The sequence below is a fragment of the Conger conger genome, chromosome 2, assembly GCF_963514075.1.
Source record: "Conger conger chromosome 2, fConCon1.1, whole genome shotgun sequence".
NCBI classification, from domain to species: Eukaryota; Metazoa; Chordata; class Actinopteri; order Anguilliformes; family Congridae; genus Conger; species Conger conger.
Window position 1 is genome coordinate 42,996,704 of NC_083761.1, and position 27,757 is coordinate 43,024,460.

Here is a 27,757-nt window from a genome sequence, read left to right on the forward strand (position 1 = left end):
CTCTCTCTCTCTCTCCTCCCTGTCCTTGGGTGAGGTCCCTGGCAGTGCTTGTCTGCTGTCGTGGGATCGGCAAGCCGGGTTTGCCCAGCAGATACATCCGAGCACAACGTCTCCAGGATACAGAGCAGCAGCGGGGAGAGCCATGCCGTCCCGCCGCGCAGTCTAAGCGCCGAGGTGAGTTTGACGGCTTCTCGATTTATCCCTAAACATTTTCTGTTTGCTTCCCCCTCACCTTTGCTCTCCCTGGTTTCCCCCACACTTACCTTCTCTTTCATTCTACCTTATTCTGTACAAGAGTGATGCAGGAGGGTTTTTGTATTATTGTTTTTTCCTCTTTCAAGTGAAGGCAGCAATGAAAAAGGCTTTCACTAAATGTCAGACTACTAAGATAAACTTTAAACCTTAAAGAAACTCCACTTCCCTTTCTGCATCCAAGCCTAGCCATCAAAGCAGCATGCGGTGTCTTTCACCCATTCAATGACTGTTCTGAGGAAAAGTAATTATAACCAGGAGATTTTCTGTGGGGTGTGAGACTATGTCTCTCTCTCAGTTGTCGGTCTTGCTCTGAACTCTTCCGCCTCCTGCTGAACACATGTTGTATTCTTTTAGGCTAATGCTTATTCTCATTTGCAACATCTGGCAACCTCAAGCAACAAGCAACTCTCACTAGTAGCTCGTACCCGGAGTGTGCAATGTGCTAACAGGCTTATGGGCTAACGAGACACCTGTGGTGGGCACCAGGACTCAGACTGAATGGCGATGTGCATGCCAGTCTCATTCAAGCCATCATGCTGCGAGCGTGTTGCACTAGTGCGTCTGTCTGTACCTCTATGCCCTCTGTCTGCATTACTACTCCCTTTGTCCCTCTCCCCATCTTTCTCCAATCTTGCTAATCAGTTGTTCCCTGTGTCTCTACGTACTTATCAGCCATTTTGAGTCCCACGAAAAAACAGTGGCTGATTGATTGCATCCTGCCGTTTCACGCCCGTTAGCTTTTTATCACCCGGGACGGTTCAGGCATCAGAAAGCATGCAGTTTCTGTCCCCGTTTGTCATATTTGTGGAGTCGGTTTTGTGACAACAGGCAGAGTGCGTCGCCGCTATGTCAGCGCACAGGCCCCCCATTTAAGCACCCACTACTCGTCCCCTGAGGGGTCAGGGGAGGGGTTAGCATGCGTGTTGTATCTCATGAATGTTGAACCACAGCCTGTTCCCCGATGGGCACTCCGATGCAAGGCCTGGTGATTGAGTTGGAGCCTGTGTCAGTGTCAGTCAGTGGGAGGGCAGGCGGGGCAGAGACTGCCACTCATCAGGGTTCTCAGGTCCATGTCTGCCCAACCAGGGTGTGGGTCAGCCCCTCCATAAAGCACTGTATCTTCCTTTCTCTATCTCGTCATCTATCTAGATTTTAGCTCCATCTCACATCCGCTTATCCATATCTGTATGCAGCTCATAATAGTGCTTCCTGGTTATCTTCCAGTTGGCTTGGCTAATATGGAAGGGCCAACTGGGAGATAACCAGGAGAGAGAACAAAGATAGATAGGCAAATTAAGAAAGAAAGGCACAGTGTGTTATGGGTACTCGCCTGTCAGTCAGTGACCAGTCCACCCTCTGCCCACCTGGTTGTGGGCCATATCTTGCTATGCCACGCCTACCACTCTTGGTGCTCTCGTGCATCGTCCCGCTGCCAGGCCCATATGGACATGATGCCAGCAGGTGGTGGGCTGTGACAGATGGCTTATCTCTCCTGCGCTGCATACTCCCTCACTGCCCGCCACCATGCCGAGCAGCCCTTGTGTGTCTGGGCTGTCCACTGGTCCACGGGAGAATCCTCGAGGAGAGTCCGTATCCATACCCATGGCTTTGTTTGTGGTGCAAGGTTCAGCATTCCTGCTCCATTGTACCAGATTGCTTTCATTCCTGCTGCATTGTACCTGACTGCTTCATTCCAGCTGCATTGTACCAGACTGCTTCATTCCAGCTGCATTGTACCAGACTGCTTCATTCCAGCTGCATTGTACCAGACTGCTTTCATTCCTGCTGCATTGTACCTGCTGCACGGCTAGAACTACTAATAAACATAGAACGGCTACTACTATTAAACATATCTGATGCAAGGTGTTGCTTTAAGTAAGTCAGTCTGGTCTGGTTGGTAACTGAACAATTCCAAATATTATCTTCTCATTGACCCCTATACTCAATGTGTTACTCTTTACTATAGCTGCTTTATAGTTCAAATTACTCATATTAACCCCTGGATAACTGGGAGATTTGTTTGGCAAAACAAAACCAGATTGAAAATGTGTCTCATGATGTGTTCCAAAACTATGTTCGCAGCAAACAGATAGGCCTACATTTGAATTGATTTTAAATTAACGTTCCATTTAGCTTGCCAACAACACCTTTTTAATACAAATGGATTCAACAAGAATGCTAGCTACTGTAGCTGTGCATTATAACCGCCAAATGTTCTCTTGGCGTTGGCTCCCCTGTTGTCAGCCATTTTTTGTTCCTGCACTATCTTTTCAAACCTTTAGCTAACATTAGCTAACATTCCTGCCGAACAGAAAAAAGTTTGAATATGTTCACGTGCTACCCAGTATTATTGCTTTAATATGACTAGTGTGTTGATTTAGTGAACCTTGATAGACAAATACATGATGATAGATTCCACTGGAGAGACTGTATCAGTCAGTGTTGTGTGCAGTAAGTATAAATTGATTGACAGTCCTAGGTTTTCAGTAGGTACATAACAATAGCACCCTTTACTGGACTCCTAACGGTCAAGATAGGAATTGCAGAAACGAACAACTTCAAACCACAACACTATTCCCACAGTCTATGAATATAACGCATAATATAAGTGTTATTACAGTTCAGTGCTCTCCTGCACTGTTCTGGAAAGCTGACAGTGACAAACGCAACACAGAGCCTGCCGTCTTTTCGTAGTGTCCTGTTAAGAAAATGTTCGCCGAACAGGTGACGTCATGAAATGTATATATAAAATCTTTTTTAAGTTTTCACTTTAACTAACCAACTATATTATGGGCATGCAAGTTATTTGGCTATGTAACTAGCTGGCTATATCTAAGATATGATAGTCTACCAACACGATGCAACTGTAACTTAGTTTGAGATAAGTAAAGGTTTAGCTAAACACGGATGATTGAACACGTAAGGGGATAAAAAGAAACGTGGAGCTGCCCAAATTGCACTCCAGACAAGCGATCACTGAAACTCTTTATACTATTACTTATCTGGTTAGAAAACAATACCAGTTCGCTATCAGTAACAAGCAAATTAGCTGTGACTAGTTAGCTTCCCGAATTTACAAATATCCACCTGAGGCACGACACTTGTACACTATGCATCGCTACTATGTTTGAATTGCCGATATTTTATCTTAAGTGGATATTTGTAAATTTGTCAAGCTAGCTATAGCTAATTTGCTTGTTGCTACCAATAGCAAACTGGTATCGTTGTATAGCTAGATATGTACTCTTCGCTTGGATAATATAAGCAATAAAAGCGCCAATTGGCTGTGGCAGTTAGAACCAATCTAGTTGTTTTATAACTAGATATGTATTCATCGCACCTGGATAATAAGCAATAGTCTACAGAGTTTCAGTGATCGCTTGTCTGGAGTGCAATTTGGGCAGCTACATGTTCCTTTTAGAATAAGCCCCCATGCCATTGGCTGTGACAATTAGCACCAATTTTCAACCAATGAGCTGGAATTATTGTACAGCTATACAATATTTTGATACAGAGTGTCAGTCCATCAACTGTATGTGTCAACTGTATATTTTGAAACCTGAATATAAGGATTATAAGCACAGGCAGAGGGTGAGTCAACATGTCAGTGAGCCTTTTTCAATAATAGGAAGTGAATTATAATGGTCTTGTAACAATGTTTTAACACAGTGTTAACTAGTGTACCTTTAAGGTAATGGGACCTACGGCTCACTGTTTCCTCAAAGTGGATACTGTACTCCAGAGAGGGTAAGCGTTTCCTGCTTGGAATGTACAACCCTCTGCATGGGTCCCTTCGCTCACGCGGCGTCCTCTGCGATCCATGTTTTATGGAAAACGGGTCAGCAGGGGAACAGTCAGCTAAATGCCGGAGATCGATAAAGATGATGGGCGCTGCGCAGCAGGCCCTGGCCATTAGACATGCTGAAAGCTCAGGTGCTCATTTACTGACCGCCGACCCTTATAGAACCCGCTCTCCAGTACTGCTGCAGTGAGTGTTTGACATTTTGATGTCAGCTCATCAAAATGAAATTTCTGTCAGAAACTCGCAGGAGAAATTTATATGAATTATTTCCATTATAAGTTCAAAAGAGAAGAGCAATGATGTGTTTTTATCATGAAGCTGTAAAAAAAGCGATGATTCTTTGAAAGGATATGATGTCTATAAGAAATGCAACAGCACATGTTTTTTTGTTGTGCTGATTTGCTCTTGATATATATACAAAATCAGTGGGCCTCTGTACAGTGAAATTCAGGTTAAGTGGGTGACAGTGTCATCTTAGAATTAGCCAGATCCTTCGCAGCAACAGGACTCCAGTACAGTTTCATCCGGGTACTCCACTATAATTCAATATTAATGTAGTATTTCCCCCTCTCTCTCTATGCCCCCCTCTCTCCCTCTCTCTCTCCCCCCTCTCTCTCTACAGAGTGCACTGCACCATGTCTGCCTCACAGGCTGAGGAGAATGAGCATGTTTTTGGTGAGTGCCCTCCACCCTCTGCCCTCCTCCTCCACTCATGCCTGTCTGTGGCCTCCTACATCCAGCCGCTCAGTCCTCCAGGTGAAAGCTTTGTAAGGACAGGCTGGTTCAAAGAGCAGGGAAACATGCACCCGTTTAGGCCTCCTTGACCAGTAGTGAAGTCAATTGGATTACAGTAATAACAATGCAGACCTTCCTGGAACATAGAAGTGCAAGTGGCCAGCGGTAACACCACAGCCATCTGTGCCAGAAAAGCATTTCCCTGATGCACCAAGACCCTGATGCACCAGAAACTAATTTATGTTGCTTTCTTGCAGTTAAATTTGTTCTCAAGTAGTGCTATTAATCCTATTAAAGATATGAATCCTTGTCTAAGATTATAAAACTGAACCTGAATAGGAAAAACATGTGTGTATACATACACTCATCAAGCACTTTATTAGGAACATTTTTACTTTATTACACCTATTTATTCATGCAATTATCTAATCAGCCAATTGTGTGGCAGCAGTGCAATGCATACAGTCATGTAGATATGGGATATGGGTCAGGAGCTTCAATTAATGTTCACATCAACCATGTGAAAAAAATGAGAATGGGGGAAAAATGTGATGTGATTTTTACCGTGAAATGATTGTTGGTAGTTGGTAGTTCAGACCTGCTGCCATCTCAACATGGTTTAGCTGGTTGACCAGTTCAGACCAGCTCCCAGCTTGACATGGTCTGACCCGCTCAAGCTATGTTTTGAAACAGATGTGGCATATCCAACTAGACCAGCTTATGACCAGCTTGCCCAGCTCAAATTTTCAAGTTGGTCAAGCTGGCATAGCTTAATTGTACAGCAGGGTTCATGTAGGTTGAATGTAGGCTTGAGGCTATTGATTGATGCCACTCCAGCACATTGGATGAAAATAAGGTTAAATTGGTTAAAGTGAAGGCTTGCATTCACTGTTGCATGTATGCGTTTCGTTCCTCTGTCCTGAACCTTGACGATGTATCTACCATCCCCCTCTCTCCATCCTCAGGGGCATACCTCTAGGATGCGAGGAAAGGAGTTACGGGTCAGGGAGGTCACCCTAACAGGGTTTGGGGGTGGCGGTGGTCTCATTTGCTCTCCCCTCCTGATTTATTTACGAGCTGTGAAGGATGCAATAATGGGGGGTGGGGCGGGTAGCTACAGGCCAGTCGATATTTAATGGAAGTGGGGATGTGGGGGGCTAATATACCAGGGAGCAATAATGCCTTATGAAAGCTTTTACAGAGTCAGCAAAGTGCTCTCCTGTCCACAGAAAAGTCGTCCAAGGCTGCTGCGGTAGCACCCCATACCGTGGCGGCGTTTACCAAATGCACAGAATATGTGAATGCAAACACCACACTGGAAATCGCGTTAAATATCTTCTCTTGTCAATTGACGAGTGTAACAGCTCTGGTTCAACTGCATTTACTGTCTGTTGTTCTGCAGCGGATTGGCGGCAGCATGCCTGCGCAGATACTGCTTGTTTTATAGATCTCTTGTATTTGTGATAGACGCCCTGCGATGGCGAACGCGACCGGGAGGAGACTAAATAGCGCTGCAGTATAAATGACAGGTGTTTCAGATGGCGGCTCTCAGTGGGGCTGTGCCCTCCCCCGTTGTGTCAGCCAATCTGGTCGGACAGTCAGCCTGACTCAGGACTTCACAGGACTTAAGACCTCTCTGCTTCTGTGTCAGTGTCTCTCTATTATACTGAATGAATATGTTTGTCATGTAATGGAACCTAGCAGCTCACAGTGGGACTGCAATGAAGGTTTCTCAGGGTGAGACAAGACAGACTCTCTGCAGAGTATCTACTTGTTTCTCTTTGTTAACACCCACTGAAAAGAGATTTACTCTTTTTATTAGCCTGTTTTGACTTTTTTGATGTTTGTATTTTAATAAAACCTTTGCAAACAGGATTTCAGAGCTGTGCTCCACTCTGTGCTGCACAGTACTTGCCGTGCAGACTGGAGTCTTTTTTGCTCTTGGCATGGGCAGATTCATAATTTCCTGTGATACTGATATTAGTGGGGATAGAACAGAACATGTATTGAAAAGCAGAATCAGACAACATCACGCTTAGATGGACATACATCGCCTCTGCTTGCAGAGAGCTTCTAAACATTAAGGCCTCCACTTTGTTTCCCAGCTGCCACTTACACCAATTAGACAGACACAATTTCACAATTATCCAATTACTGCCAATACAGGAGTTACTCAATTTTATAGCTACATGTAATAGCTATAGGCTACAGGCATAACGGCTATGTTCTGTCTTCCAATGTGCCTTTAGGGGATAGGGGATAAGCGAAGGGTCACTCAGTTCATCTGTCAATGCATCATACATCCCAGCTTCAGTTTCTGTTCCACCTAGTTTAGCATCTAAAGCTTATACATTGCTTTTATTGAGCTAATATTACTGTGGAGTTGTACAGAGAGGATACACTAAATAGAATTGGATTAAAAAGGTTCTGGCCTAGCGAGACAATAATGCACTTGAATTGCAGCTGAATTCTAACCAGGTTCTTGGCAAGCCATCCAGTGCTAATTCTGTCCACTGGTTTACATGAACCACATTTACATGCACCATGAACTTCTAGAATTAGTTGGAATTTAAAGACAGTTATTACACAAGACCTCATAAATAGCTTGTTAAGAATAAAATATTCAAAAATGAATTCCAAATGTCAAGATAAAAATTATGGGCTAGAAAGTTCCAATTTCAAAACTGGAAACTAATTGAAAGTCATTAAATAACAAATCGTAAATGCTTAGTTCATTTTCAAGCACTTAAATTGCCAATCAGAAATGCCTAGTAATAATGCAAGTAACTGGAAAAGGTAATAGGACACATGTAAAATGCAATAAAATGGGCAGAGAATTAAAGCATAGTTCTGAAAGGAAATGGCCACATTAAATGGATAGATTTTATGGCAAATCATGCAAATGGTCAAAACCTCAATTATAAGTACTTATCATCTGTGGATCTAGATGTGGAATATTTTGTTCCTTTATTATTGTCAAAAATTGTGTCTGATACGTGCTTATGCTGCTGTGCTAAAAAGTGCTAAAAACCTTGAATTATTGATGTCCTATATTGGATTTAAATTGGATTGAATGCAAATATTCTGAATCGGTGTTTTGAATATTGACTGCATTCAAACATGGTTAAACATGGTCATTTGTTATTTTGTTAATTATTTTCTTTGCCAGTCAACAGTCATGTGATTAATACCCTATAAGCACACTGCAAGGTGCATAACCTTGTGAATGTGGTGATATAGACAAATTGCTAAGATGTTAATTAACAAGCTCAAGTCTCTGCAAGGGATAAACATAATGAGGATATACAGTGGGCTCCAGAATTATTGGCACCCTTAATAAATATGGAGAAAAGGCTGCATGTATTTAAATACATTTACTCTCATGTTTCAATGTTTTTTATTTAGTAATCACTTTTTTTCTGAAAACCACAGGCACCATAATTATTGGCAAACAAAAATAAAATCAAACAAAGAGAAATTGGCAACAGACTTTTACTTTCATTTAGTTAAGCTAAATCTAAAGGAACTATATTGTGTCATTCCATGACTTGTTTCACTAGAGTATAAAAATTAAGTATCAAGCATGCAAATTCCTGTTGTCAACCATCAGCATGGGAAAATCCAAAGAACTGTCAATTCAGAAGACACAGATTGTAATTGACCATCACAAGTCGGGTAATGGGTACAAAGACATACATAAACAGTTAAACATACAACTTGCAATATTAAAAAGGCGTAAAACATATGGAATGGTTGCAAACTTGCCAGGATGAGGATACAAGTGCATATTATCCCCACGGACAGTAAGGAAGATGGTGAGGGAGGCCATAAGGGTTGCAGTTTATGAATTGCAGTGATTGGTTGTGTCTTGGGGTCACCAAGTCTAAAAAGAAAAACATAAAATAGAACCTCCATAGCCGCAAACTCTTTAGAAGGGTGGCATAAAGACAGCCCTTACTAAGCACAATAAACAAAACCAAGCATTTGGACATTGGAATAATGACTGGAAGAGAGTGCTATGGTAAAGTATGGAACAAAATATGGCTAAATGGAATGCATACAAGAAGGAGCACCTCATATCTACTGTCAAATGTGGTCATTGATGTTTTGGTGACGAACGGCACAATGAATTCAACAAAAAAGCTGGAAATCTTGGCAGATTTTTTATTTATTTGAAAAATGTAACAATTTATTCCATTGAATCATTCATGAAGCCTACTACCTTATGCATGTTGGAAAAAAAGCTTATGGAGCTTTAAGGAAGTCCACTGTAGGCCTAGAGCTCGTCCAAGGGCAAATTTTATAGCAAAACCATTTTGAGATAATAGGTGACAATCTGTCCTTTCCTGGCAAAATATTTAGGTCCATGTGACTACAAAGCACAACAAAGACTGCAAATTGTGGATGACTGTGACTATTACTCTGCTTTAAATGAGCTTATATCTTCAGATTTTATGATTATTATTACACAATGGTGATTCGCAGAATTGTCTCAAATACAATTCATTCAGAAAATGAATATTGTGCACATATTGTGTCATAAACTCTACCCAGGAATCAGATGATTTTTTAATAAAGGTGGAATTGAATTTGGCTGCTGGCAACTATTTTGCAGTCATGGCTCACTAATGCCACAAGGCACACCTTGTGCCTGTAAGAATGGAAATCCCAGACCTCAAAACTCATGGCTAACAATCTACTGTAAAATGTACAGAGCCAATATGGCCATGCATATGTATATATAATCAGCTTGTGTGTTAGTTACAGATGGGTATACTGCAATTCTACACACCTACGGTGAGGTCCAGTATTTGGACAGTGGTACAATTTCTGTTTTTTTGACTCAGTCCTCCAGCACATTAGATTTGAAATGAAACAAATAATATGAGGTTAATGCTGTCACCGTTAATTTAATGGTATGTACATTCATATCGGGTGAACCGTGTAGGAATTACATCCCTTTTTATACATAGTCCCACCATTTTAGGGGACCAAAAGTAATTTGATGGAAATGGATGTAAATGCCCTCAAATTGAAGGTCACAGTCAGCACTTTAACCTCATATTGTTTTATTTCAACTCCAATGAGTACAGAACTAAAAGAACATAAATTGTGCTACTGTCCAAATACTTACAGACCTCACTGTATATTCCTCCACCCTTTCAAAATGCTATATTTTGGCTAGTATGACAGAAGGTGAGCTCATAGCATCGCCCCTGCTGTAGAGCTATGCATTTGTTCCAGTTGGCAGCTGAGGAGAGGCAGTGTGCAGAAGGCCATTAACCCATCAGAAACCAGCCCACTTTGTCCCTGATGAATCGCCTCCCATCACTCACACTGGTAATCTGCCAGGGCTGACAGCTTAATAGAATCTCCCTCCTGCTCCACAGTGTCAGCGGGGTTTATGGGTCGTAACTGAGAGCGGCGTGAAGTTCTGTGGCCGATGGGCTGTGTGTGCGTCCACGTCGTTGGATCGGGCACGTCCGTATGCGGCTCACGTAGCTCGAGTGTGCTGGTCTGGCGAGTGTCTGTGTCTGTGTGTGTGCGCGATATGTTTATATGCAGAAGAGCTTACGATACTACTTTGTGCCTGGTTGTTGATGTTCTGGCATGGGCATTTACCTGTAATCAACTTCTATTTCTGGTAAATCATCATCTAGTTTGCATTTACTTGCATTTACTAACTCTCATTACATGAATAAGTACTGTAAGTGTTTTTAATAAAGTGCTCAGTCAGTGTATCCACAGTATGTACACCTACTTATTCATGTGATTATGTAATCAGCCAATTGTGTAGCAGCAGTGCAATGCATAAAATCAGCGCTGATTATCTAGTTGCCTAGTTCCTGTCAGCTTTGACCAGTCTGGCCATTCTCTCTCATTAACAAGGCGTTTCTGCTCACTGGATGTTTTTTGTTTTTCACACCATTCTCTGTAAACTCTAGAGGCTGTTCTGCATGAAAATCCCAGGAGATCAGCAGTTTCAGAGATACTCAAACCACCCTGTCTAGCACCAGCAATCACATTCTTTCCCACATTCTTTTATTTTTATTTTTTTATTTAAATCTTTATAAATTTTCCACAATTTGTTGCACAACTATTCAAGGAATGACATACCAGAGACAGAGAGTACAAGCATATACAGTATCTCATACAATACCGATGCATTCTACCTTACATACATGTGTTTATCTTGTTAATAATCAGTGAAAATAAAAACAGAAGGTTACATACAGTTTCCATCAATTCATATTAGTACAAAATCTTCTCTTAAAGGAATCACATAGTCAACCCACCTTTCCCAGCATTTCAAAAATGTGTCAATTTGTAAATTTACTGAGAAAGTGATTTCTCATTTCCATCACATACGTTTCTATTACAATATCTAGCCAGTTATCAATATTAGGCCTTTCAGGAAGTAACCATTTCCGTGTCACTGCTTTTTTACTTGCTGCTAAAAGTATGCCCATTAGATATTTATCTTTATTCCCCAAACCAAGGGATATATTCCCCAAGTATAGAGCTTTTCTTTCAAAGGGTATTTTCATCATGAATATATTTTGAAGGGCTTGACGTATCTCTGATAGAATATCACCTTCTGTCATATTTTGGGGCAAGACCAAAATATGTGGTGGTGATCAGCAATCATGCATTTTTTCCACATTCTGATGGTTGGTATGAACATTAACTGAAGCTCCTGACCAGTATCTAAAAGATTGTATGCATTGCACTGCTGCCACAGAATTGAGTGATCAGATAGATAATTGCATGAATAAGTAGGTGTACAGGTTTTCCTAATGAAGTGCTCAGTGAGTGTATATGCAATACAGACCTGTAACATTTTTTTGGGCTCACTTGATCTTGCCTGGTGCAATTGAGCCAACCAAGAGGAGCAGAAGGTGGTGTTTGCACTTTTCGAGAGCATTTCATAGATCCAAATACACCAGGCAAGCTCAGTGAAGTGTAGAAAAGTATTTGGATCCAAAACAATGATGCATTTGACCGGGTTTGATGCAACATCATTATTATCACTTAAAGGTACAGTAGGTAATCTTGGACTCTTAATGCTCAAGAGCACTCCAAACCACAACACTGTTTATCCCTCATCCCTTCTCTGTGAACACGGTGATGGTGAACATATAAAATAAAATAACGAATAAAAGGAACGTGTAGCTGCCCAAATTGCACTCCAGACAAGTGATCACTGAAACTCTGTATACTATTGCTTATCTAGTTATAAAACAATACCAGTTCGCCATTGGTAACAAGAAGCAAATGAGCTATTAGTTAGCTTGCCGAATTTAAGAATATCCACACTCAACGCTTACACAATCGCTACTATGTTTGTATTGCCTCAGGTGGATTTGTACATTTGTCAAGATAACTATAGCTAATTTGCTTGTTGCTTCCTATTGCGAACTGGTATTGTTTTATAACTAGATATGTATTCTTCGCGCCTGGATAATAAGAAATAGTCTACAGAGTTTCAGTGATCGCTTGTCTGGAGTACAATTTAGGCAGCTACACGTTCCTTTTAGAATAAGCCCCCATTCCATTGGTTGTGGCTATTAGTTTTCAATCAATGAGCTTGAATTATTGTACAGCTATACAATGAGTGTCAGTCCGTCAACTGTATATTTTGAAACCCAAATTTAAGGATTATAAACACAGGCAGAGGGTGAGTCAACATGTAAGTGAGTCTTTTTCAATAATAGGAAGGGATTTACAATGGTCTTGTAACAATGTTTTAACACAAAAATCTTACCCATTGTACCTCTAATGCTATGCAAATACATTTGTCATCTCTTCAAAAGACATTGAATGGCAAAGATCACATACCTCTGTTAAAGATATCCAGCAGACAGTGACTGATGGGAATGGCCCTTTGAAAACATTCTCCAAAGAATAGGTTGTCCAGAGCACTCATTAAAGCAGCCGGCTCAAATTGGTTTTTACCCCATTTCCTGGTGATAGAAGGGCAGCAGTGACCCCACAGCCCCCTGCCTCCCTGACACCAGGGGCCATCAAATAAGCAAAATTCAACGCTGTGTCTCTAAGGTCTTGGAGGCCGGGGGGGAAATTAATTGAATGTCAGCCCCTTTCTGAAAGAGCACAAAAGAGTGGGTTTGCCGCTGTGATAAGACAATTATTTGTTGTGTTTCCAAAGTGTCGGTTTTTATACTTTGAACTTTATGAATTACAAGCTGAATTACAAGCTACCTATTATTATTATTATTATTATTATTATTGGCATTTGGCAGACACACTTATCCAGAGCGACGTACAGTTGATTAGACTAAGCAGGAGACAATCCTCCCCTGGAGCAATGCAGGGTTAAGGGCCTTGCTCAAGGGCCCAACGGCTGTGCGGATGTTCCGTGTCCCAGTCATTTACCTTAACCACTACGCTACAGGCCGCCCCCAAATGTGATATGTCAATCCATGACATATGGGATACATTTCATGGGATTACAGTATTTAATTATACTGCAGTGAGATCCTTTTTCATAAAGAAATTATTACAACAATGTGTAATTTTTCAATGTTCATTAAACTGACTAATATTTAAAACTGACTAGTATTTAAAATTTTGGGACTAAAGTTCAGCTAAACCAAATTGACCTTTGTGGATTTCATATGTTACCTTTCAGCAATGTCTAGACATTAAAGATATTAAACTAAATTCAGTCAGGGACAAAAAAGGAGTAAGCTGATATTTCCTGTGATGAATTGCCCTTCAGATTTGAATGAAGCCATTCCAGAGACTGAACTACTAGACAGTAGTCTGCAAAAGGCCCGGGCGCAGCTGTCCGTGAAAGCCAGAAGACACCGCCCATCTCGGTCACGGCTTCGGGACAGCGTCAGCTCTACAGAGGGAGATGAGAGTCTGGAAAGAAAGGTGTGGAAATAACAATGGCAGGTGACAGCATCTCAATTTGTCACCACATGCACGTTCAGACCAGCTCCATACTCAATATGGTTTGACCAGCTGAAGCTATGTATTGAAACAGCTGTTAGATGGGAATTTCAAGCTGGAAATAGCTGGATTTTATACCAGGGATACATTGCAAACACAACCTCTATAAATGCAAATAGGAGCTTGTACTTTTCATCAACAGCAAAAGAGCTTACAAGTCCATGGGTCAAAGGAAATGTCCTGCAATCAGTACTAAAAGAGGCAGTGCTGCAGGGAGAATTCCAGAGTTGAAAACCAGAACCCACACAATGTTCTCACAATGCAGCAATGCACTGGTGATGTTATAACATTGACGAATCATGCCAGTAACTTTGTGAGAACAGCTTGTGCTGGCTGGGAATGAATTTGACAAGGATTATAATGAATGCACATGTTCATGGGCTCTGTACTGCCATGAGCACACACAGGCCTGAGTCACAGTGCAAACTGGGCATTCACATCAGTGGAACACAATTTGCTTCATTCATCTAGCCACAGGGTGGGGTTAAATCAACTAGGGTTCCTTCCTTGGCCGACAGGTGTATTTGCTCTTTCCAGTGACTTACCAGGCATCCAAATCTTGCAAGTTGTCATCAGTTGAACAATATGTCTCCTTTAATCACTGCTAGATCTCTGGTAGGATGTAAAATACTCACAAGCTCATGCAAATGTGCTTAAGCTGCTGTTCTCTCTGTCCTGTTGGACAGAGAATTTGTTATTGGATTTATTTATTTTTGTTGTCTATGTCAAGCTTGGTGAAAACCACAAAGGAACAAAAAAGGTTTGAAGCAATCATTTCTGAATGTGCCACAGTAGGCCGGCTGACTCATATACAAATATACAAATCCTCCTGCTCTGTTGGCGGTTTGATTCCTGGCCACCCACGGCACCGTCCGAGTTTCGATTCCTTCTAGATATTTTTTTTTCTACTTTCTGCCTGTCTGGATAAAGCAGAAGAATATGAAAGGAAGGTGAAATATTATCTCCTTTTTAAATATAAAAAAAAACACTTTCTGAAGAATATCTAACCACCATGCCTGTATGCCAAAATAACACTTTAGTGCATTACTGCAGCTATTGGGTTGACCAGCTTGTCTACTGTATCTCAGATGGGATGTTGGATGAAAGCTTCAAATAAATGTCTAATACTTTTCAGTGGTAAAGGCCATCTCCTGATTCCTCTGTAATTCTTAACATGCCCATACAATGGATGTTGACCTTAGAAGATGAAAGCTGTGTGTGTTCAGAAAGCACAAAAAGTGATGTTCAGAGAGTGAACTGCTCAGAGGGTGATATGATCTGAATGTGCTCATTGCATTCTCAGAATCTACCAACTTTGGATGTCTATTGAGAAAATACAACTGCCCATGTGAAAAACAGCATACTACAGCATATAGTGCAGTCCGTAAGTATTTGGACAGTGGTACAATTTCTGATCTTTTGGCTTTGAAATTAAACAAATGACGATGAGGTAAGAGTGCAGACTGCTTTTAATTTGAGGTTATTTACATCCATATTTGGTGATCAGTCCGACTGTTTTAGGGGACCAAAAGTAATTGGACAGTTTGCTTCTGAGCTGTTTCTGATGATGTTCCAAACTATTTATTTAGGTAAGTATATTGTTTACGTATGTATGTCTCTGACTGTATGTTTTCTTAATTCTTAGCATCATAATGGCTTCCTTGGCCAAATGGCAATAGAAGACTCCAAATGCAATCAAAAGCCTAGAATCAAGACTAGATACTGAAAGCTTTCTTATACCTTCACTGTGGAAGTGATTGAATACACCTGACTAATCAGAAACAGCGCTAACATGGAGGGACTACACAAGGGATGTAATTCCTACAAGGCTGTAAATACCATTAAAGGATAATTCTCAAATTGTAGCACTGTCCAAATACTTACGGACTGCACTGTATGTGAAGAATAACTATATAAACTTAAATTACAAATACACTATAGAATAGTATACAGCACTTTGTTGATGTTTGTCCAAAACAAGCCAGGTGTCTTAATGTTAACCGTTTCATGATACTCATGTTTCTAACCATTAGCTCACTTTTATATGAAATTATTGGGAGTGTATTGAATTACTGAGCATAAAGTAATGGGGGAAATATGTTTAATTAATGTAATTAATGTCACTGATGAATTAGTGATTCACAGACTTGTGTCTTCATCCCGGAAGTCACAGGACAGCTATGGAAGCTCTCTGCACAGTGTCCGCTCTCCCCTCCACTCGACCCTGCGGGGGTCGTCACCCTCCCCGGACTCCCTGCTCTCCTCCTCCTCACCCGTCCTGAGGAGCCCCGCCTTCACCTTCGACACCGCCTTGGTCCGCCGCGCCCCGGAGGAGAGCGAGGCTGGGTCTCCCGTGCCCAGAGGACGCTATAAACAGCTCACCAACACTTCATCCCAAGAGGCCTTGTGCTCTACCCCGACCAGCTCCCCGTCAAAGTCCTGCCCCAGCTCTGAGGGCTCGCCACTCTACATCCGCCAGGAGCAACGGCCGGAGAGCGATGGTCACGGGGAAGGTCGGAACACCGCTCTGTGTGGTGGCTAGGGGGTTAAGTGTGCTGCCCAGTGGTTGCAGACTGGATGGGGCACTGACCAGACCTGGGTCAAATATGTATGTAACTGTTTTGGATTCAAATACTTTTCTATGCTTTACTGAGCTTATCTGGTCTATTGGAACCTATGAAATACTCTCAAAAATTACAAACCTTCTAGGTGGCTCAATTGCACTCGGCAAGATCAATCGAGCCTGGAAAAGTATTTGAATGCAAAATGATTACGTATTTGATCCAGGTCTGCTGCTGATGTACCCTTCAGCAAGATTCATAATCTAAATGGCTTGAGTATACACTCAATGAGCACGTTATTAGGTATTTATGAGACTTATTGGTTTTCTGCTGCTTCTAGCCTTAAGAGGTTTGATGCATTGTGTGGTCAGAGATGCTCTTCTGCATATCACTGTTGTAATGTGTGACATTTGATCTGAAAAGCAGAAACAAATTTAGTTGCTGCCACATGATTGACTGATTAAATATTTGCATTAACAAGCTGGTGTACAGGTCAACCTAGTAAAGTCCTCAGTGAGTGTATATTTCGTGCCCTATAAACAACATATTTATATTAACTAATTTTAGTAAAAACTGTCAGTTAGAACCTCATAATTCTAAGGTCTCAATCTGATAAATGCATAAAATTAAGTGCTCAGTTTCAGCTACAGGGTTGATGTCAGGTTGAACATGCTTGGGTGAGCTCAGTAGTATGGTAGACAATGTGTCTCTTAAAACGTGTCTGTATTGAGTCACAGTTAGCTTCAAACCATGCATAATGATGAGCTGTAAATGACCAGTCATAACATAGAGGCATTTGTGTTTCAGATGATGCCCATGACAGAAGCCTGGTAGAGCCAGACAGCCCGACAGTTATCCTGGACAAGAAGACTAAGAGGAGATTCCATGATCTGGGGTCAGAATTTGTACAGTATACTCTCTTTCATAATGCACAATTAGGGAGCCTTAGCTGTTAGCCTTAGCTCTTTATCAAACTGTTTGGAGCAAGCAAACATTTCATGTGAAAAATCTTTTTTATTGATTATGGATGTATGAATAAAACTAAACTATTTAAATCCAAGCAGCTATTCAGTGCACTTATCAGTATGAGAAAGGTAATGAAATAGCAATATCCATATTGATGTTAGTATGCTTTTTCATGAAGGACTGATTCCCCTGTCCTGACAGGGTTACCCTGCGGCGCTCTTATGGAAAAGTCAGAAAGGAGAAGTCCAACAGATTATCAGTGGGCAACCGGTGAGATTCTCTTATGACATGGCATTTAAACAAATTACATTACATTAGTTATTTTTCAGTTAGTTTACAGTTGATTTGACTGAGCAGGGGCTAATTCCCCCTGGAGCAATGTGGGGTTAAGGGTCTTTCTCAAGGGCCCACATTTGCTCAGATCTTATTGTGGTTACACTGGGGTTTGAACCACCAACCTTCTGGTTCCCAGTCAAGCAAATTAGCCACACTAGTTAGCTAGGGTTTTTGAAAATGTAATTTCAGTTTTAATTTAATTATAATTGGTCCATACAACAAAGGATATTTTAAACATTTACAGTGTCTGTAGCAACGTTACACCTCCAGAGGTTGCACTTGCACATGAACAGAATATTTTATACAATTATTCTTTGAATAGTTTAATTTAAACCTATATTCTGTATCTAAAATATTCTTCTGTCTGAGTCAATCAAAAACTCTCAAACTGAAATCATATATTTTTTTAACTCTATGTATTTACTTATCTATTTGAACTATCCCGAAATGTATCTGGATCTGAAACACATTTTATTTATGTCAGTGAAAGTACTTTGTAAGAGATGCTTTTATTGTTATCTTTTGGATGGGATGCTGTGTTATTGAGGGGTGACAGTCCTAAGAGAAAAGTCTGTGCCTTCCTGGTTTCAAACTCCCATAAAAAACAAAAATGCATGGCAGGTGGGGTGCCAGTAGATTACCGTACATTTATGGTGCTAATGCTATGCACACTTTACTGCTATAATACTTGAACATTTTTAGCGACTGTATCAGCATTTATTTTGCAGTATCAGTCTTAATCTTGTTGCACCCCCACATGACTCTGGGAAAGTGGGTGCTTCTCATTTTACTAGAACTAATGTGTAAGACTGTTAAAACATCTGATGGCACCATAGATTTAAGCACTTTTCCTCACATTACATTTTTAGCTGACAAACTCTGTCATTTCACTGCATTCCTCCATCCTTTTTAAATTGTACATACCGGTGAATGGTATGTAGAATTTACATGGTTCATGTCGAAAAAGTACAGATTTTTACTGTCTACTGTATAGCCACCTACAGTATATCCACACACCCTTTGTGGAATATCCTTGTTCCTTCCCTGTGTTATTTACACTGCACTGTATTATCACCTACAGTATATCCGCATACCCTTTGTGGAATATCCATGTTCCTTCCCTGTGTCTGGTCTGGTGTCCCTCGGCAGGGAGCCATCGGAGAGCCCTTCCCGGTCCTCCGGGCCTCCGTTCGTGCCTTTCTCCTGGTTCAGCGACAGTGCCAGGGGCTCCACCTCCTCCTGCAGCACAGCCTCCTTCTCCCCAAAGGGAGGCACGCAGAGCTGCAGCCCGCGCAAGTCTAGCTCCCAGGTATCCATGCTTCTCATTACTGTACAAAATGTGTGTCCAGTTGGCACTTTTTATGTATTTTATCATTTCTGAAGTAATGGGAATACCCAGAAAGTAGTACATGAAAAGCCATTGTTTCCTTCATGGATTTATGAACGTGTCCAACTAAACACATTCATCAATCTATGAAGAAAACAATGGCTGTTCAAGGCAGATTTATACTTAGTGCATCCAAACACAAAAGGGTATTGAAAAAGAAAGTTGAATGGACATTTTTTCTTACAACTCTATTTTAAAAAACAAAAATCAAACAAGCGAAACTGGTGTAAAAATCAGCCTCTGTTTATATCTCTAAGGGACTGTTCTCATAGGCCATGGTCATCTGCTTCCAACAGCCGTTAGCTATTTGTCAGAGGCGGCTGCTCACTGGGACATGTCCAATCGTTTCTATGGTGACATTACCAACAATAATGGAGAGTACCAAAGCCCTTGTGGTTGTGTATTGTTAAGTCAAGTGGCCAATTGGTGAAAATTGAAAAAAGTGCCAAGAGGCGGAAGCATGGCGGCAAGATTTTGATTGTGTTTCGCAAGCGTCCCGTTAAAAATATAGGCGGTTCGGTGATAGTGGCCTGTGAGAACGACCTCTAGGCTCCACCATCCAGTTAGCCTGACTGGCTGGCCGATACCTTTGAGCCAGAACACATATGAGCTGTACTAGAGGTGAACACCAGGAATCAAGCACATAGGCACTGGGGAAAAGACAGGCAGAATAACATCCCATCATGCCTTTGAAATCTGCCATAAGCTCTGACAGACCTCTTCACCATCCTATTGACAGACAGTTGGATCCTGTAAGTCTGCATTCCACTGTTTTTGGTCCTAGGACACCACTAGCTAGTTCAACAATCACTCAGAATATGTGATGTGATACCAAGTCCTCCTGAATGGATGCTTTGAGAAGATTTAAACACAGGCATAGTCTAAACTTAGTCTGAGCTAGCAGAACTACTGTGGCATAAACATAAACATTAGTACCGTGACTAAGGTAATGTTATTGTTTATATGGTCAGTTTTGAATGTTATCCATATTAGGCACATACATATTCAAGACACACAAAATAAATTAAAATGTACATTAAAATTCTATATTAAAATGTTGTATTGCTCTCGGCAGCATTCATTTTATTAATCATCCAGACATGCAGTCTATATACTTTTATAGGGCTTACATTTATCTCAAACAATAACTCTCAGGTATTAAACAAGAGGCTTTACAGCATAATCATTCCTGGGTCATTGTTTATTAGAAATCATGCTCTGCCCAGAAATCGAACCTCAAAATGGCAATAATGTATCTTCCAGAGCACCACAGCCCTGCAATAGACTTGTATCAGTGCGAATTCTGGGCAATAAAAAGAAAATAAGAAAATAAATATTGAATCTTCAGGTTGTTGTACTTTCTCATGAAAACAGCTGCCATCTGTCATACAATGTGCATTTTGGCTTTGCTCCACCACAACCTTCTCAACTTTCTCAACTTCATTCAAGAGCCCTTGCATCATCTTGCATTTTAAAAACGAAGGATTTATGCTTAAGAGAAATGTATTGCGGAGCCTTTGGGTTGTATTTTTTCTTCCTGCTTTCCAATGTAAGGCTCTTACTCATGGTTGGCATAGCAATTAGAGGCTCCGTTGAAAAACAAAGGCCGTTTAACTCCCTGCGGCTGCCTGGCCGGGGATAATGGCTTGCTAATAAGCGCGGTATCTGGGGAGAGCCGGCTGCTGTTTCTGTCCGGTCCTGGCTACATGGCGGTGGCACTGGGCCTGCTCTGTCCGTGACCCCAGAGAAGGAGACAGGTCAAGGGGGTGAATGTACGGCAGCTTTCCCTCCGTAGCAAACTGTGAGGGTCCCACTGCGTGCTCAAAGACGGATTAAAAATCCGACCCTGAAATGAGAATCACTTGATGGCTGTGCAGTCCCAGCTTGCAAAATGATTAGCTCCATCACAGCTGTTTTGGAATGGGCACATACTTACATGGAGAAATGAGAAGTCTTTCTAATTAAAACCCTATCTGACAATCCAGGTCTAGTTTACTTGCTTGTTGAGTACTGTAATTAATGAGGACAGATTTGGTCATTCCGATTCTACTGGAGTGTTGTGTCTCTAAAGTCATCGATTGCTGAGCACTTTGGACATAGATAAACACTGCAGTGATGAACACTGAAATATGTGCCCACCTTATCCCTTGTAAAACTGCTCATAGTTAATTGCTGCTTGATTTTATTAATCCCATTATGTTCATTGGGGTCATTTCGGATACAAATGTGAAAAGGTTGGTTGTAATAAATAAATTGTGCTCGGTTCTGGTGAAGAAGTCTGTGAAATATGAAAATCAAAAATGTCTTATGATACCCTGTACTATATATTTCAAATCGGTTAGCTGAGATTAGCCTTTATTGTTCTTTTCCTTAATGAATCTGTATGGCAGAAGGAGTAGGCTATGCGGTATAGTTTTACAGCAAAAGATACGTTCCAGACGAGCCAGCCAAGAGGAACAGAAGGCAGGGCTTGCACATTTTGAGAGTATTTCATAGGTTCCAATACACCAGACAAGCTCAGAAGCATAGAAAAGTATTTGATTCCAGAACAATTTCAGACATATTTGACCCAGGTCTGGTTGGCTCCTCTCACTGCTCCAGGAGTCTACTCTCAGTGATGAAGTTAGCCCCCAGAGCCCGCGAGTGTCCGGCGGGTCAGTGGAAGAGTCCCGGTCCTCACACCCTTACAAGACCCTGTCCCAGTCTTCAGATGAGGTGAGTGCCCACCGGAGGGATTGCTCCACCCTGCTGTAAAATCCAGCAATGCTGGCTTGAAAATTGAGCTGGTCATGAGCTGGTATATGCTGGTCAACCAGCTAGGGCTGGAAGCTAGTCTGAGCTTGTTGCTGGTCAACCAGCTATGAGCTGTTTAAAAACATAGCTTGAGCAGATCAAGCCATGTCAAGCTGGGAGCGGGTCTGAACTGGTCAACCAGCTGAACCATGTGGAGCTGGAAGTTGGTCTGAACTGGTCAGAAAAGACTGCCACCGCCTAGCCGAATGGGAACCCACACAGCAGGTCAGAGGAGGCTAGTCAGACATGCCGGTGTGACAATGAGGAAACTGGTCATTTCCAGTAAACTCCCTCCCGGCTGCTCTGCTCCAGTAGCTCTCCGCCGATGGGTTTCCTTCGCTGTTCCTCGCCTGGCTGCCAGCACCTGAGGGGTAGACCCCTCGTGGCCCGAGGTGGAGGCCAGAGCCCGTTTATCAGTCGGCTGGCTCCTCTGTTGCTCCCGCTCATTTTAACACGACTGTAATCGGCTATTTCTGGGCCCCTGCAGACCGTAGCTGTGGAGCAGGCTTGTAGTAGCTGCCAGTTTCTGATAACAGCGGGGAGTTGTTTTGCTACCACCGCAACTTGCACTGCATGATAGCACATAAAACTCATGGACGTGGCCTGAATCACAACTATGCTGTTTTAAACGTAATTTAGATATGATGTAAAAAATCGCCCCTAAACTCTGAGTGCTGCAAAACTCTGCAGTCATGGAAATTTAGGGCAATATAGAGCATTTTCAGACAGCAATAACAGTTCGTTGTTGCTAATTATTTTAGACTATAATCCTATATCCAATACCTCTGAATACTGGGGTGTCCATTTTAAAAGTTGAAGCTATCTCTAAAACCTGTCGTTCTAATTAAAAAATGTACATTAAATTACTGTTACTGGGACCTCAGACCTCAGAAGAGTTCAGTCGAAGTCGTCAGTCAACGGAAATTTCAAAGGAATGGTGGTCAAGCTGTTAGCCATGCTAATTTAGTCCTCCTTGGTCACCCCTGGGTCCTGTTCTCCAGCTCCTGGACGAGCCGCTGTGCCTGGTGTCCACCTGGAGCACCCAGCAGGTGTGTCAGTGGCTGAAAGGTTTGAATATGGAGCAGTACATCCCAGAATTCACTGCCAGAGACATCGATGGGGAGCAGCTGCTGCAGATGGATGGCAGTAAGCTCAAGGTGAGAAGGGCACCCTGCGGTAAGATACTGCTGGTCGAGCTGGCTATGAGCTCGTCATCCAGCTATCGACTGTTTAAAAACATAGCTTGAGCTGGTCAAACCATATTGAGCTGGGCCAGTGGCCACACAGAACTACAGTCCCACAGCAATACCGGCCACTTCCTCACTCTGTGAAAATGTGCCGAGTCAGCCCTAGAGACATGCCTTCAGACATTTATTGAACAGATGGAGAATTGCACCGCTAATGCAAGTACGTTTTTTTCGCTAGTGCATAAACCCAGAGTAAGTAATTAGATACATGTACTGAGCATCAGCCAGCCTTTTAAGTGCCATCTTCAGTACTCATGGTACAGTGTAAAAAAAATTGATAACACTGCAGAATTCCAGCAATGAAGGTGTCTGCTGGTTCTATAATGGTATGAGGTCTTTTTATTGACATGGCAAAAATGTCAAAAAATGTTAAATGACCCGTCTTCACGAAACCCCAAAAATAACGCAATGCCAGGCACTCAGGCAGTAATGGCCACATTTAGCGGTGCAACACTATATTAAGTGAATTAACATTGGTGCTTGCACTTTTTGTCCACTATCTGTACCTCCAATTCCATAATTAATATGTAATACCATACCATTCAATTTTTTATTGCTACAATTAATTTGCCCAGGAGCCACGCTCATGGAGGTTAACATGTGATCCTTGCTTCCATTTTTCATATTCCAAATTTTGGTAGCCATTTTGTACTGCTAGTGTTTCAAAGTGGTACAATTGCAGTAAAGCAGATTCTGCAAGAATACAACAACAATGTCCTGCCAAGATTCAGGAATCAATATGTTCAGCATTTATAGCTCACCACACCAACGATAATTTCAAGGGGCCTGTCAATGCCATTGAAGCTGTGCAGGTGAGTAAGAGGTGTGTATAACCAGAACCTTCTAGTCAGACTAGAACTCATGACCCCCCTACCACAGAAGCAGATGGGTCCACTGCTGTGGCCAAGTAAAGCTACAGTATACACTGAGCAGCAAACAGGCTCCTCCAGAGCGTTGGGTCTCAGCTGTTTCAGTGCACTCAGTCTCTTCATTAATTCTGAAGAGCAGCTGCAGAGCTGGGTGGTGCTGACCTCAGGAAGCAGCCCCCCCCCGGTTGATTTAAAAAAATCCATGTCGAGCAGAGCTCAAGGAATCAAAATTATATGGGTCAGCGCCAAGCCTGGAGGGGCAAGGTCAATTCAAGCTGCAGCCAATCTGCCGTCAGGGGGCAGCGGCACTGCAGTCTCTCTGCAGGGTGGAGCCCAGCTAACAAACCCGCAAGTGTGCCCGAAAGCAGGCGCGGTGCAGGGGCCCTTAAAGCAGGATAGATTACGGTGAATTAAAGTTTACGGAGTGTTTAATGTTTACATGTAAACCATCACGATGGCTGTGCTCTTATTTAACCTTATTTATTATTTATTTATATTATTTATTTCACTCTTATTGGGTGAGCTTGGGAGACAAATGCTATGCAAGACTGCTGATGATTTTTCACCTTGTCCTAGACTTCACTTCCTATTAGCATCTCTGAGGGTGGCCTCAACCCAATACAATGACTTGAGTGTTCAAGCATTATGGTGTTATGTTGCCATCTATTGGTATTTACTGCACACTGCACAGCTCTTGAAATGCTGCAGGGATATTCATATTGATTATCTATAACATTTTAATATATCCTTCTATGTCCTTGTTAGTGTATACTTCTTATATGTGTAATATGCAGCACAGAGAGCTTTAATGCAGTGTCATGGTTTGACCTTGACCAAAAATAGAAATAATGCACTCTTTACTGGAAGAAAAAGTACTGACATAGGCTTAATCTGGATAAACCATGATTTATACTTGTGTATGCTATATTGGCTGTATGCCTTGTTGTCCTAGCAGTCTTTGCTGAGTTTGGTCACAGATTGAAAGGCTTGCTAAAGGAGTGCTAATAGACACAGACTGACCTTGTCTGTCTGTCTCTCTGACTATGTAATGTGTGTCACTCAGGGCCTGGGTGTCAGCAGCTCATCAGACCGCAGTGCACTGAAGCGCCGCCTCAAAGACATGCATGCTGCTGCGGAAAAGGAGCGCAAGGCCCAGGAGAAGCTGGAGAAACAGAAGGAGAAACAGCGCAAGAAAGATCAGGAGCAACGCAAGAGCTAGAACCACCACTAGAGGGCTCCACACAGACACACGCATGCACACACGTACACACACACACGCAAACACACACACACACACACACACACATACACAAACACACATGCATATGTATTATGTAGTATACACACAGACACATAGCTATTCAGTGGTATGAACGGGAAACTACTCAGCTCTTCCAATATTGCAGGAATATTTCTATTGAATATCTACTACATTTAAATATATTGTCCTTCTTAGGGTACACCTTTTATATACTTAATATACAGCAGAGGGAGCTTTAATGTAGGTTGATAAGGTTTGACCTTTGCAAGAGATAGGAATATGCACACTTTATTGGAAGGAAAAGTGCTGATACAGGTTTAATCTGGATAAACTATTATTTATACTGCTGTACGCTGCATTTTGCTGTATGCCTTCCTGTCCTGACGTCTTTGCTGAGTTTGGTCACAGACTTAAAGGTTTCCCAATAGACCATTCAACAATACCCCTAAAGACCCCTGCCATAGGCCGAGACATAGTGTATCTCACAAATTATGACAACTACAGCCAACATTTTCCCCCTCCCTTTCTTTCTTCTTTTCTTTCTTTCTTTCTTTCTTTCTTTCTTTCTTTCTTTCTGTACCATGAACATAACAGATAGAGAACAAAACGCAATGCAATTTGTCACTATGATGTATTTTTTGTTACTTCCTTTAATTACCACTAATTTCAAGCTATAATAATAGTGTATTATCTAAGAATTATAGAAAAGTTAGCTGTTAATGGCCTTTGTATATTTGGAGATTACCTGTTGCCTTTTTACTTGAGGTTATTGTTAAGCAACCAACATGGTGAGCTTAGCTCTTCTGTATATGAGCAAAGTATGGTGGATATAAAACTCTTCTGTGAATTACTTAAATGAATCTGGGCCAAATATTCAGATTCAAAATCTAAATAAGAGAAGAAGCCATTGAATGTTAGTAAAACATGAATAGCTGACTTACTGTGAACTGGGTATCCCCCTCTTAATGAAAGTTTACAAGGCAGTCCTTTGTGGAAAAGGTGAATGTGTCAAAACATAAAATCCAGTACATATAAGGAATATATTTGAATATATTTCAAATTATATGAAGTTGTAGATTCCATTTCACTTGAATTTATGCTCTATGGTAAGGACTGTATTGCAAAATTCTTCCATGCGTTGTGAAACAGAGTGTACAATTTACGTATGTAATTGCGTGGTTGAATTTGAAATAATCTTTTATTTCAAAAATATTCCTTATATTTAATACTTTACCATGTGATGTTACTATCAGGAATCAGGATCACACATTGTATATGAGGTGTACTGTAGAAGAAATGTACTGTACTGCTACTTTTTAATTGAAGAAGAATGGTCCTAAAGTTATTTGAAAGTTATTTATTTATGACTAACATTGTGTGATTGTTTTCTTTGCTGTTGTCACTGTTGTTGTGTTTGAAGTTGAAGTGCTGTATTGTGCAAAGAATGCATGTTGATGAAACTTTGGGAACAAATTTCCAATGTTTTCTCTATTTCCCAACAAGTAGACTGTAGAAATGTGTAAGAATGCTGCATCATTGTTCTGCATTGGTTTACTTGTTTTAAAATCAATTTGTAGTGCTGTAATTATATTACAATCCCATAATGTATTTTCCTTTTGACTGAGACATTACATTTTACAAATTACAAATTTGTTATGAGAATGTTAACTGATCATATTAAAGATGTAATAGGGCCTCAGTGCTGCAAGTCTCTGGTTGAACAGAATTCTTTAATGTTTGTAAAACAACAATAATAGATAGATGCAAATGTTAAAATGTAGCAACCACGGTTATCAATACAACTAATGTCTAATTAGGCACATTTGCTCAAGTTTTTTTTTTAACCCAGAGCTCCCATTATACAATATTTTAAACCATATCTGCTTTTATGCAAGATTGTCTTTGTGCACTTGTATGAACAAAGACCAATTTCTTAACTTTTCCCAGTTTTGTGTTGTGAATTGATTTATTCTGCATCTGTTTAGTTTGTACAATATTTGTCAGCTCATTAAAACTGACATGGCCATCTGGATCTGAAAAAAGATTCCCCCTTATGGTAATTTTGTCCAGTTACTGATACTTCAGATTTAGTAGACAAAACGCTGCTTCAAACGATTCCCTTCAAGACCAATCGCACCATACAGTAAATAAATATTTTTCTTCAGTCACAATACAATGATGTCAGTGATGCTATGTGATCAAGTATTGTAGATTTACTTACATTTATAACATGCCTATTGTCTAACTTCTTTGAACTATCCGCGAAAATGAATCAATGAACAATGAATCAATGAACGAAACACGACAAATTGTATATTTCTCGTTAGTTCCAAATGATCTTTAAAACAGCCTTCAAAACCAGAAATATTCATTGCAGTGATTCTTTACCTTACTGAGAAAGAACTCAGTGCCTGCTGACCCATTGCCCAATTTGCAGGGCCAAATTGTTTTGTTTTGGTTCGTTTTCTATACGGTTTTCATCCTCTGAGATTGTGTCTAGGACTGACAAATAATTAAAGATCGTTTGCTATACTTAATTGCATAAAGATTTACTGATCATCCTACACTT

At 41.2% G+C, this 27,757-nt stretch overlaps 1 protein-coding gene across 2 annotated transcripts; it reads left to right on the top strand.

The window, feature by feature from the left end:
* On the top strand, window positions 1–27,130 carry LOC133120106 (sterile alpha motif domain-containing protein 14-like). 2 transcript variants are annotated; one of them, XM_061230225.1, is made up of 10 exons: window positions 1–174; window positions 4,680–4,732; window positions 13,533–13,690; window positions 15,936–16,281; window positions 17,137–17,224; window positions 17,497–17,565; window positions 18,781–18,940; window positions 21,620–21,733; window positions 22,813–22,968; window positions 24,991–27,130. In XM_061230225.1, the coding sequence occupies exons 2-10, from the start codon at window positions 4,693–4,695 to the stop codon at window positions 25,144–25,146; spliced, it is 1,287 nt and encodes a 428-aa protein (XP_061086209.1). In that variant the 5' UTR covers window positions 1–174; window positions 4,680–4,692; the 3' UTR covers window positions 25,147–27,130. The 2 variants fall into 2 exon arrangements, with proteins under 2 accessions (XP_061086209.1, XP_061086210.1); XM_061230226.1 differs by having other exon boundaries at window positions 15,942–16,281.
* Window positions 27,131–27,757: the final 627 nt, after the last annotated feature.